The 13,732-nt window shown below is 41.9% G+C and overlaps 1 protein-coding gene across 1 annotated transcript in view; it reads left to right on the forward strand.

The window, feature by feature from the left end:
* Positions 1–5,239: 5,239 nt before the first annotated feature.
* Positions 5,240–13,732, forward strand: part of LOC101343487 (NUT family member 2G-like) — a 141,860-nt gene continuing 133,367 nt past the window's right edge. Inside the window, 2 exon segments of the mRNA XM_012559880.2 lie at positions 5,240–5,302; positions 5,470–5,594. Coding sequence (XP_012415334.2) covers positions 5,240–5,302; positions 5,470–5,594 — 188 coding nt within the window.

The following is a 13,732-nucleotide window of genomic DNA, read 5'->3' on the forward strand; positions in this document are numbered from 1 at the left end:
ACTACTTAATGGGGTTTTCAAGGCTGTGACCTTTCAGAAGCAGATCGCCAGGCCTGTCTTCCGAGTTGTCTTGGGTGGGTTCAAACTGCCATACTTTCAGCTAGTAGTCAAGCACTTAACTGTTTTTGGCACCCAGGGACCCCCTATAGAGAATAGAGATCAGTAAGCTCAGTGTTGCTGGTGACCCCCTCAACTCTGCATTCCTTATTGATTTGATAAAATGGGTGTCCTTCAGGACCTCTGAGAAATGGTCTTATAGAAAACTAACTCTGGCATACCCACATATTGGAGACTTTTATCCCATCTTCCAACATCTGACATAAGAGTCTTCGCATTTCTATTTCATAGAATATGGGCCATTGCCTTTTCCAAGCTTCCGAGAGCAATCCCAGAAGCATATTAAACCCATTTCCAGAGCCTTGCTATGGCAATAAATCCTTGTTAGAGGAGAGTTCTCCCATATCAACAAACTTTCCTTGACCCAACTTTATATTAAACTTCCCCTTGATTCAGCACCTTCAGCATTCACTCCTATGCACACCCCACTCCTGCTCACACAAGGTAGCCAGATCTTGCAGCTCCTTCAGTGTACAGTCCCTCTCCCCCTTACTACAACCAACACTTCCCCAGGTGGGCTATGCTGATATCTGACAACTAAGTATCTGGACATGCATGGGACAGCTATCTAAGGACTCTGCAAAGGAAATGGCTGAAGGTGGCTGGGGGAGGAAACCAGAACATAAAGTATGAACATTCTGGAGGCTGAAATTAAATGAGCCCAAATCTCATAACTACACAACAGTTGTGGACAGAAACAGCTCCAACAGAAGCCCTCTCTCATACTGAGTGGGAATGAGGGTCTGGAAAGGACGGAGGCGGGCAGACACCTAAAACTCTGGAAGAGGAGAATTCTTCTCTCTTGCCAGAGTATGTAAGTCTTCTCTCTCTGTCTCTCTCTCTGCTGTTACTTGGCATCTAGTCAATTCTGGCTTAAAGGGTATGACTTTTTGAAAGCAGACTGCCAGGCTCGTCTTGCGAGGTGCTTCTTTGTGGGTTCAAACTGCCAACCTTTTGGCTGGTTGTGGAGCACATTGGCCCTGCAGGCTGAACCAGTCACTTAAGTGCATGACAGAATGAAGAGATTAAAGCCCCAGCATTCTTGCCACTGGCCAGGAAAGCAGTCATCCAGAACTCACAGAACATCAGAGAGATAGAGAGCAGGCAGTGCAAGAGATTCTGTAAAACTGTCATGAACTCCTGGTTCACCCCCCAGTTGCTACTGTGTTGCTCCGATCCCAAGAAGCATATCAAATCCTTTAAGAACTGCACTATGGGTTAGAACAACCTCAAGGCCCCAGACTAAGTGGCACTCATATAGACTAGACTGAATATCACTGCAAAGCCTTCAAAAATTGAACTAACATTTGAGCCACAGAATACAGAAGATGGGACAGAACTTGCAGCCTGAACGTAACTGGGTCAAGTGAATGCTAAAACAAAAAAACACCAACATTTTCCATAAAATGTAAGCAAGACCTATAGTCTTAAAATCATAAGACACAAATTTTTAAATGTTATTCCAATTATACACCAAGAAATAACAGGAACACTTTTTAAATAAATGGAAAGATAAATAGAAGCTATTTGCAAATGGAAATTTTACATGTTAAAAATACAATGGTAGAAATCAAAAATTCGTTTGATAGACTCAACAGCAGATGGTGATGACGGAGAAAAAAACTAAATGAGTTGAAAACAGATCAATAGAACACATCCATTCTGGAAACAGTGAGAAAAAATACGGAAAAAGAAGGAACAGAGTCTCAAGAACTAGACAAAAAGCCTATTTATTTATTAGAACTCCAGAAGAAGTGGAGAAAATGTGTGGTACAGAAAAAAGTCTTTGAAGAAATACTGGCTGAACACTTTACAAATTTCATGAAAGAAATAAACTTACAGATTCAAGAAGCTCAGCAAACCCTAACAAGTAAAATTTAAAGAATTCTATGCCTAAATACCGTATTTTTACAAAAATATTGCAGATTTTATGCTTTTTTTTGCCAACCAGGCCCTCCCCCCAGATATATTTGTAAGTATGCTATGCTAATTTTTTACAGCAATGTAAATAAAATTAGCGTAGGGTGCTGTCTTAGTTATCTAGTGCTGCTCTAACAGAAATACCACAAGTGAATGGCTTTAACAAAAAGTGTTTATTCTCTAACAGTCTAGGAGGGCATGTGAGTCCGAATTTAGGGTGCTAGCTCCAGGGGAAGGCTTTCTGTCTGTGTCGGCTCTGGAGGAAGGTCCTTGCCATCAATCTTCCCCTAGACTAGGAGCTTCTCAGTGCAGAGACCCTGGGTCCAAAGAACACGCGCTCCTGCTCTTCTTTTGGTGGTATGAGGCCCCCGTCTCTCTGCTCGCTTCTCTGTTTTATATCTCAAAAGAAATTGGCTTAAACTGTAGATTAATCTTGTAGATTGAGTTTATGTCACTGCCGCTAATCCCATCTCATCGATATCATAGATGCAGAATTTACTACACATAGGGAAATCATGTCAGATGACAATACTGGGAATCACGGCCCAACCAAATTGATACACATATTTTTGGGGGACACAACTCTATCCGTGACAGGTGCTTATGAAAATACCTGGAAGGGGGAAAGTGCAGTTGGCAAAAAAAATATATATATAATATGTATATATATAAAACATGTGAGTTATTTGCATAAAAATACAGTACATCATAATCACCTGTAGAAAAACAAAGATCAAGAAAATACTCAGGAAGAAGCTAGAAAGATAACAACACATTTCACATGGGAAAAATAATCTGAATGACTGTATTCGTTATCAGAAGACACAAAGGCTAAAAAGGTTATGAAACAACATTGTTTCAAACAGTAAAGGATCAGAAACATTAACCCACAATTGTATATCCAGTTATTACCTTCAGTAGTAAAGAAAAAATAATGTAATTCTTAGGTGAAGGAAAACTAAGAAAATTCATCACCACCAGACTTATCCTTAATCAAATACTACAGGAAGTGCTTCAGGTGGTAGACTTGGAATGTCAGTAGTATTTACAGAAAGCAGAAAACGTGGTAGCTATGTGGGTAAATACTCTATGTCAACACCGTAGACACTGTACAACATGGCTCTGGACACGCCTCTTTGGAAAGATTTTTCAGTCTCTTGGAAATGCTTGGGAATACACTCTCGGTGGCAAATCATTATTAGAGAATGGAATTAATTTTGAAAATATCTGAGATATCTGTAGTCAAGTCTGGTGAATAAACTGGAAAATAAATTTTTGGACACAAAATAAAGTATGGAAACAAAAACATGAGTCTTAATTCGCACGTGGCCATGAGTGGGCTCTGAAGGCCTTCACCAGAGAGGCATTTCAGGCACATTGGAAGCAATGGCTTGTTGTTGTTCTTGCTAGGTGCCATCGAGTGGATTTATGACTCACTGCAACCCAGTGTGATAGCAGAACTGCCCCATAGGGTTTGCTGGTTTGTAATCTTAACAGGAGCAGATCGCCAGATCTTTACTCCTTAGAGCCTTTGGGTGGGTTCAAACCATTAACCTTCCAGTTAGCAGCGAAACACTTCAACTTTGCACCACCAGGCTGTTTGGAGTAACAGCAGCACCACAGAATTGGGGTATAAACCTCCCATGGGCCTTCTCTGAGAGGTAACCACTTGCTTAAGTACCCAGCTTAGTTTTCATATATAGTCATTCTGCATAAAGTCTAGATAAGAATTAGAGTGCTTCCTTGCATGGACAATATTTTCTATGCGCTCCATAAACAAAATCCCTCAGTCCTTACCTGAGAGGGTCTTTGTGAAGATTTCCTGAGATTCACGGAAAAGGACGTAAGAGACACTGCCTTTTTTTTACCTCTTCCCTCCACAACAAACAGGAACTGGTGCTAAAATGTCAGCTGTCAAGCTCCAAACTCCTCTCTTATCCGGTATGTAAGCTGTGTAATAAGACCAGGAACCAGGCATTCAGCTGTGTGAAGAGAACCCAGGAGTATTTCCTGTCTTCGACGCCTTCAAGTTCCAGTGAAATCCTGTCACAAGTCACTAGATGAGCCCAGGAGCTGGAAGACTGAAATTCCAGGTCCTCTGACAAGTGGTAAGTATGGGGTGGGGTTGGGCAGAGCCTCCTGGACCATCATTTGCCCCAAGAGGCTCTGGAGGCTGGTTCATATTATAAGTCAAAGGCCCTTCCAGCCCAGTCACATCAGAGCAGGGAAAGGCCTTCTCCACTGAAAGAAGAGATGGGCTCAGGAGCGGCAGGTAAGAGGACTTTCAGCTTTGGTCAGCTTTGTGGCTTCAGGACATCCTGGCCCCTGGTTGCCTTCACAACTGGGCCTTTATGGCCTCTAGACCTCTCTCTTCCCTCCCAGTTTTCCCCCAGCACCACGGGTTGTGGCTTCTGCTAGTTTCAATGATTTCAGTGTTTCAGTAGCTCCTCGCCCCACTCAGAGGAGACAGGTTTGCAGGGTGCAGGACACAAACCCATACTGCCACTTAGGTGTCCTTCCACAGAAATGCTCCTGAGGGAACATGTTGGCCTGACTGATCCTGAGACCCAGATAAAGAGAAACCCAGGGGAGGGTCATTGGCTTCAGGAAGTGTCAGCACCCTCAGGATGACGTCCCTGGGGTCATGCCCAACTGCAGGAAAAATGCAGTGGCTCTGAACCTTGGGGTGTTGAGTGTCTAGTATACAGGCCTGGGAAGCCTCAGGAGGACTCTCAGACCTTAGTCTAACCCAGCCCTGGGGAAATCCTTATGGTGTGAGAGTAGTCATATTTCTGGGGACCTTTATTCTAAAACACTCAAAGCAGTTGATACAGACTTGAAAGGTGGGAGATGAGAAAGCTTGGGCCAATGGGAGGGTGGCAAAAGAAGGAGGCTCCTGTCACTCCCTCTGGGGTCTTGTTCAGGTTTTTTTTTTTAATGCAACTTGGGCTCCAAGCAGGCACTTATTGCTAAAGTCATATTTCTCTGTGTTAATGTATGATATTTAAATCAAATCTGGAGTCTCAAGCTCATTTTGATAATTTCTCTTTAGTTTGCGGAGACAACAGTCTCTCACAGCCAGTGATGAGAGTGGAGGAAACAAAGTCCCTAGCTGAGACCAGGGCAGGCTTTGCTGCTCCTCAAACTAGGGGTGATACCACAGGGAAGCCCTTCTGAGGGCAGCACAGGCTAGGGGAGGAGGATGGGGGGCGTGCAGTGTGGCCTCTGTGGCTTTGCCTTCTACTCCCGGAAGTACATCTCGAAGGTCTCCAGGTGCAGACCCTGAGGCCGAGGGCGACCACACCTCTCCCACTCTTCCGGGGCTATCGTCTGGACCCAAGTCCCCATACGCCTCCTCTGCCCTCCTATAGGGCATAAGCGCTGTGATCTGGCTCAGGTATGTACGCTGGGCCTCCTCCTCTATGGCTTTAGGCTTCCCCTAGTTCCGCTGGGATCTGCCAGCCTGGGGTGTCTGAGGTCCCTGAGGGGCTGGGTGGGCTGGGCCTGCTGCAAAAGGCTCAGGAAGCCAGCCCTGTCCTGCTGCCCACGAGCTTGCGGTGGGGCAGCCGGGTACCTGCAGCCTACATCTTATGCCTCCCTTGGACGCCCCTCTCCAGGCAGCCTTCCCCTCCCCCCCGCCTGCATCTTCACCACCCCCCTTGCTTCCAACTGCCCAACTGCCACCTTCCCGCCTGACATTTCTCGAGGCCTGTTCTCTTGATGCACAGTTGCAGCTGGGCACCTTATGGCACTGCACGGCACAGAGAGTCAGTCCCAGCTAGACTAAAGACCTGATCCTGAAGTGCACAACTTGAAAACTGCTAGATAGGTGGGAAATAAAAAAAAAAGGAAATGAAAAAAAATTAACAGAAACAACAATTTCAGAAAAATTAACTGAAAAAACTTTAACAGGAAGAACAATTACAAAAAAATTTACATAATGTGAGACCGTATCCTCACATTATGGACTCCAGGAAGCTGGGTTGTATCATTCTCTGCAAATAAATCTTAGATAAGGGAATTGGTACCTGGAGTAGATGTAGACTCTGAATTTGGGAAAATGTGGGCATAGGGATTTGGGGTGGGGAAATCTGGAATTGATTAATTGGCCTGGATGAGGCTGAAAACAGTGATAACCAACAAAATATTTAAAGATGAAATCCTAGCAGCCTAGAACATGCAGTGGAAATTTTCCTAAGTAAATTAGCACCAGAAGAGGCCTTTAATCACTACACAAAATGGGTCAGTAGTTCAAGATCTCCCTACAAAGACAGAATCTACTAGATGGCAGTGGGTTTTGGGTTTGGTAGATCATCCTCAGTCAGATTCCAGCAAACATCCAAGAAACAGATCATTTTCATCTTGTACACAGTCAACAAAGAAGAGAAAAATATGAGATGCTCCCCAACTTGATCCTTAAGGCTAGTTTAATATTGATACGAATTAGAGAAGGATGGTAGAAGAAGAGTTACGGGACAAGCACACTAAGTAATTGAGATGCAAAAACCTACATAAAATGCTGACAAAGGAAATCCAGCAAAGTATAAACCATGTACTATGTCATGATCAAGGTGGTTTATTGTAGGCATGCAAGTTTCAGTGAGCATTAAAAATTTAATAATTTAACTCACCACTTGGATAGGTTAAGGAAGAAAAGACATGCTCACCTCAAAAGATGGGGACAAAGCAGTTGATAATATCCAATCACACTGAGAGATAAGAACTCTGAGCAAACTAGGAACAGACAAGGAGTTCCCTGACCTGGAAAACTACAACTAGCATGATAGTTCCTGGTGAAATGTGGGACGGTCTCTTTAAAATTAATTAGCAATAAAATGAGGATGTTTTCTATCTGATTTCTATTAAATATTTAACACTGGAGATCCAAGCTAGTACAAAAAGTCAAGAAAAAGAAAGAAAAAGTATAACTGTTATTATTAATAGATTATAGGAATGTCTCCACAGAAAAATTCAAAAATCATAGACGATATTTGAAGAGTACTTCATCGTAAAGTAAAAAATAAATTAAATTTCTATGCATCAGCATCAGGCCAACTCGGTCGTAGGTCTTAGTGAAAGCGGGGACACTGACAGGGAAATAGCAGGATTCAGGTGGGCTAGACCAAGGAGGGGAGAACATTATTTTGCACTGGGCTGAATTTATAAGCCCAGGTATGTGTGTTAGTCACCTAGGGCTGCCATAGGAAAAAAAGAACACAGTTGGGTGGCTTTAAAGAACAGAAATGTATTTTCTCACAGTTCAGAGGCTAGAAGTGTGAATTCAGGGCATGGCTCATGTCTACTTCAGCTTCTAGTAGCTTCCAGCAATCCTTTGTGTTCCTGGCCTTGTAGATACATCTGTCTCCTTTGCCTGTCTTCCTCTCCCCCTGTTTATGTCTATGTCTATTCTGCTCTTTTTATAAGAGACCAGGTTTAGGACCCACCCTACACTGGTATGGCCTCATTAACATAATTTTAATAATCCCCTATTTCCAAGTCAGGTCAGATTTATAGGTGCAGGGGTTAGGACTTCAACATACTTTTTGGGATTACACAATTCAGTCCATAATAGTACCCTCACCAGATATTCAGGATTGAGAGTACTAGCATGAGCACCTGAGAGTGGTTCTAATTTTTTTTCTACATTTGTTGGCTGGAACTTGTCTCAGTGGTCACCCGTATGAACGCTGGAGCAACTTACTATGAAGGACCTGGCCAACCTTTTCTAACCATGTCTATTGTGTGGAAAAACACACACACTGCCATCAGTGAGGTCTTGAGAAACTCTTTAATAAGAGTGGAATAGGGGTTGGAACTAAGAATTGTTTCAAGGTCTTGATAACATGGCATAGCTGTTAGACATCAACATGGAGATGTCAGGTAATAATACTAACAGCTAACAGTTAGTACCTGCACTGGTGCCAGGCACTCTCGTAAGTGCTTCTCCTTTCTTAAGATATTTCCTCTGCATGATAGCTATATGAGGAATGTATCATTATAATGCACACTTAACAGATGAAGAGGTCAATACAGAGTTAGGCCAACATTTGAATATATGAGTCTGCACCCAGGAGAGTTGAAATGGCTGGAGCTGTAAACTTCAACATCCTTACCTACAGACAGACAGGCTTGGGCTCCCTGAGGCATCCTAGAGAGAGGGTGTCAATAGAGAGCGAGGTCTAAGAATCAAGCCCGAGGGCACTCTGATATCTAGAAGCCTGCCCAATGAACAGCTGCCAACAAAGCTCTGTGAAGTCCAGTGTGGTTCCTGGAAGGTGGTGTGTCCTTTCTCTGGGCTGCATTTCATCAGTGGCCCTCCCACCCACACTGGGTTGTCCCCTTCACGATGGCAGGGACAGTGTGTACCATTCACCACTGTATCTGAATAACGTAGACTATTCCTGGCATGTGGAAGCTCTATAAATACTGATCAAGTGAAAAAGAAAATAATGAATGAAATTAGTGAATGAAATCATAGCTGTTACTTTTGAATACTTTAATGGGCTTCAGGTATAAGAGGGAGAAAACTTGATCTAAGGTGAATTTGAGACTATCTCTTAGGGTTAAAGGGTGCTGAACAACGATTAAATAAAAAGGTTTAATGGCAGAGATACATGTTAAAAGATCTAAGGATAGGTTGAAGATTATTAGAAACATGCACATTTAATATTTCGACTATAGTCAAATTGCTAAAAATATATAGTACATGCACATAGCAGAATATTATAAAGCAATTCAATGCCCTCTTTAAAAAAAACAAACCATTATCATGGAAAAGGCTAATATTGAGTGAAAAGAGCAGGATATAATATTTGTGCGAATATACATAAATGTGTGTGATAATACACATATAAAACAAGTAGCCATGGAGTCAATTCTGACTTATGGCGTTCCCATGTGTGTCAGAGTACTTTCCAAGTTTTCTGTGACTAGAATGTATTTCTTCTATTAAAAATAAAATAAAAACAAAAAACCATTGCCTTTGAGTCGATTCCAACTCACAGCAACCCTACAGGACAGAGTAGAACTGCTGCATAGAATTTCCAAGGAGTGCCTGGTGGATTCAAAGTCCTGACCTTTTGGTTAGCAGCTGTAGCTCTTAACCACTATGCCACCAGGGTTTCTACTTCTTCTATAAGTAGGAAAAATTAAAAGAATATATTTAAGTAATAATTAATAGAAATGAAAGGATTAAAACTGTGAGAGGGTGCCCAGGAACCCAGGATTACAATAACATTGCTATGGAAAGCAGAATTATGGAGTCCAGAAGTCCAGTGGTCCATGCAGCCAGCTGGAAAGAGAAAAGAGCAAATAAACAAGGGGAGAAGACCGTGAGCCAGAGCAGTGGGAGAAATGAAATATTTCCCAAGTGCTGAGAAAGGCTGGGCGTCTGCTGTTGGCATGTAGTTCCTCATTCAAACTCTAGAAGGACACAGTAGGTGGGATAGACATTATTATCCACATTCATCATACAAACATTTTATTATCTTTGATTTTAACAGTAACATAAGTTATAAAAACAATTGAGAAAATAGAGAAAAGTATAAGAATAAATCTCATAAGTGAAGTAATATTATCTTGCCTCAGCAGCTGCTCATTTTTGTTATTGTAAATATACCACACAACTTTTGCCAATTGAACAAGCTGTACAGGTGTACGCCTTATGGACAGCAATTACATTAGCAGGCTGTGCATTTCTACCCTTAATCAATGTGATTTTTTCCATTACCCTAAACCAAAATTCAGTACTCCATGTGCAATAACAACCCTTTATTCCCTCCCTCCTGCCCCTGGTAACCCCTAACAAACTTTCATCTGTAGACATTCACCTGTTCTGGTAAAAAACAGGTTTTTGAATCTGAAAGTTCATGACAAGCCACAAGGGTGAATTCACATGATAGTAGAAGTTATTCGCAGTATGTATATCTACTACAGACTTGGTTCTAGAACATATAAAGAACGATCCAAAAAGAAAAAAAAAAAAAGGAGGCAGTTCAATTAAAAAAAGATGAATACTTGAATGTCTATAAAAGAAGATTTCTATATGGCCAACAAGCATATGAAAAGGGACTAAATTTCATTAGTTATCAGACAAACTCTAAAAAAAGTCACAATGTGATACTATCCCCCACACACCAGAACGGCTAAAATGAAAAAGACGGAAAACACCAACTGTTGGGTACAACATGGAGCACCTGGAACTCTAATCTACTGCTAGTGGAAATGTAAATTGGTACAGCCACTTTAAAAATGTTTTGACCCTATCTACTAAAGCTGTGAACATACATATATCCTACGACCCAGCAATTCTACTTCTAGATATATACCCAATAGAATGGGTATATATGTTCACCAAAACACATATACTTCTAAGCATCCGCTAAGGAATGAATACTCTCCTTATGAATGTCTAACTTTTAAAGCATTATTCTCTGTCTCTTGTATGGTGATGTCTATATATAATGATATGTTTGTATAGAAAGTCTAGAGCTTTCTGCGAAATTCAGCAGCAAATCTCTATACGCTCATATTCTTATAGCTTCTGTTGCCTCTGGAGCTACAGCTTCTATCTCTCCTGCTGGGCTGTACCATATGGAACCAGTTATAAAAATTCAACCCCATTTATAAATTCACAAAAGTTCTACTTACACAAAATTTTTATTAGCTTATAAGAAGAGGTGTGTAGATAAGATAGAGAAAGGATTTATACTGCAGCAAAGCAAAAGCTTTAAATGAAATGGCTGGAATGATAGGCCTCGCTTTGTAAAAATGCTTTTCTATATGAAATATGGGAAAATGCAGTGAAGATAATGGGTTATGCAAAAAGCCAAAAAGGAGTGTTTGCAGCAATTCAGCAATCACTTACAACACTTGTAAAAATATTTTCATCCTTTTTCTCATAGCTTAACACATTCGATTAGTACACCTTATTTTTTCTGTCTTCATTGTACAATTTCTATTCTCATTTTATATAACTAAATTATACGAATAATAGTCTCCATTTCCTTAACCTGTTTTTTCACTAGTGTAACTAAATAACGAGAGCAACACAGTGTTTTTTATAAAAATCCGTCCACACTCATTCATTCATTCAAATCATTTTTGAGCACTTCCTAGGTGCCAGGCACCAGGATACTCTGCCTGCATGGACCTTCTATTTTTGTGGAGCTGGCAAATGATAAAGCAGCCAAACAGCACATAATGTACCCTAACATCACGGAGGGAGATGAGTAATTTTGGAGGTGTCCCAAGCTGTCTCTTTGCTCTGAACCCAGTGAAAAGTAAACACTTGGAAGGAATTCTGTGAGGTCCACAAATGTGAAAGAGATTTCATTTCAGTCTCATTTTGTTGGTTTTATCTGCTACCCTGTTAACATTTTTTTAAGCATGATTATGCAGCTGACATTAAAGCCAAAAAATTCAAACTCACTGCTATCAAGGCAATTCTGACTGCTCCATAGGGTTTCCAAGGAGCGGCCGGTGTTAGGGCACAAATAATTACTGCATACAAGAATCTGAAAGCTGTTCATTGTGGGCGTGTGAGAGATACAGTAATACTGCAGATTTCCATGTGGGTGGGGTCTCTAGTGTGAGCATTAGGAGGAATGGACACCATGTGTACTTTGCATCCTTCCTGAAGATTATGACACAAATATTCCCTTTCAGTTGTCTTGCAATTTGTAAGAGAACAGAGGAAATTCTTAGGCAAGATCCTTTGAAAATGCACGGCAAGACAATTTATTGGAACATTAAATTCATACTAATATCTTCCTATATTTTTCTTCCTTCCCTCCCTCATTTCAAGGAGGTGGTTGGACTCACAGCTTTGAAGCCCTGAAACTCTGAGTCTCTGAAGAGTCTGTTGTAAAAGCCCCAGCTCACTAGAGTAATCACACTGTGTGAACTGGAGCTCAGGGGAAGAGTGAGGGTCGGATAGTAGAGTCCTAGACATTGGGAAGGGGTGGGCCCTGCTTCCTGATAGTGCCCGGGGGTGGGTGGCAGCACCTCAAAGGGTAATGCAGGCACATAGGTAGACAAACCTCATCATGGTGTTCGAAGCCCTGCCAACGTTCTCCCACTCCAGCTGAGAATGGAAGCAGCAGAGCAAATGCTTCCAGAGAGATCACCCACATAGGCTGGGGCAATGGGTGTGTTGAGGCTCTTCTCCAAGTCTTGGTCCTTTATTAGACCCTGGGAATTACTGCATATCTGGGTGATGCGACACCCTAAAAATAAGTAAGGTTAAAATTTCCCCCAAATTTGTAAGAAGAGACCTCTGAGCTGGAATTCAGTTTAGTTAGAAAGAAATTTCATGCTTTTTTGCACACATGATTTTGTGCAGATTCACACTTACAGTTCATATTATTCATTCATTAAGTCAACAAAGATTTACTGTATAATAGCTACATGTCAGACCCTATGCCAGATGCTCTTGAGGATGAAATGACTCAGAGAATGTTCTTCACTGCCTGGAGAGAGAACAAGCCAAGTTAACAGGTGTATAAGTTATGTATTGCTATGTAACAAATGACCCCAAAATGGAGAGTCTGAAAAGAACAATCATTTACTAAACTCAGAACTTTTTAGGTTGTCATTTTGGGGTTCTTCTGATCTGGGACAGGCACAGCAGATCACCGCAGAGCTTACTCGTGTGTCTACAATTTGCTTCCAGGTCAGCTTGGAGCCAGTTAATCTCAAATCAACTCAGTGAAACCACTGGGTCCTCTCTGCAGTGGTCTCTCATCATCCAGCAGGCTGGCCTGGGTTTTTTCCCACAGGTTCTCAGGGTTTAGGAGCAACAAAAGGGCAAGTCTTAATGTAAAGTCCTTTCAGTTCTCTCCTTGTATCAGGTTTGCTACTATCCCACTGGCTAAAACCACTATAAGGTCAGACCCAACTAAGGTGTGGAGAAAGACTCCTACTGATAACGAAAGGAGCTCTGGAGTCTGACAGAAGGCATGAGTACAGAGAGAGGAAGGATGCATAGACATTTCTTAAATCGACCACAACAGGTAAATGTAATTGTGTCTTATGTTGTGGTACAGGAGTTCTTGAGTTAAATGAAGTACAGAGCCAAGAAGTAGACAAATCTACCAGGAGAAGAGTCAGGGAAGATTATAACCAGGAAGTGATGCCTGGACCAAGGTGGGAATATGATTGGATAGCTAATGGGTGACTAAAGGCCCAGGGTCCAGGAAACCCCACCTATTCTCCACAGGCTTCAGTACAAGGTGACAGATGGCTTCATGAGAAAAATGAGGAGACAGGGTGAAGCCACTGGGGCACTTGCTGTATTTGTGAACAGGCACAGATTATCTTTTCTTCTATTTTCTTCCAACCACTCCTCCCTGTTGTACCCTTTGGAGTCACACAAAACGAGCCCCTAGCATCCCTGTGTTGAAACTTTTGTTTTCCTCTGAGAAGTCAGCTCCTTCCTCATCACCACCCCAACTTTCTTAATTTCTTCCTCATGTGGTCTCCCCATTTGCTAGATCCTTTTCTAAATGGCCTCCAGAACAAAAGCACAGTCAGAGGAAGCTGAGGTAATGGGCTTTCCCAAAGTCAACTGCTAAACCTCCCATTCTGGCTAACCACAAAAGTCTTCAGTCTTACTGCTTTTTGGTGAGGTCATAAGCCTAACCTGTTCCAATGGGGTCAGTTCTCTTCACCACCATGCTTCAGCAGAGAGTAGGCC

This window comes from Trichechus manatus, unplaced genomic scaffold, assembly GCF_000243295.1.
Source record: "Trichechus manatus latirostris isolate Lorelei unplaced genomic scaffold, TriManLat1.0 scaffold00359, whole genome shotgun sequence".
Taxonomy (NCBI): domain Eukaryota; kingdom Metazoa; phylum Chordata; class Mammalia; order Sirenia; family Trichechidae; genus Trichechus; species Trichechus manatus.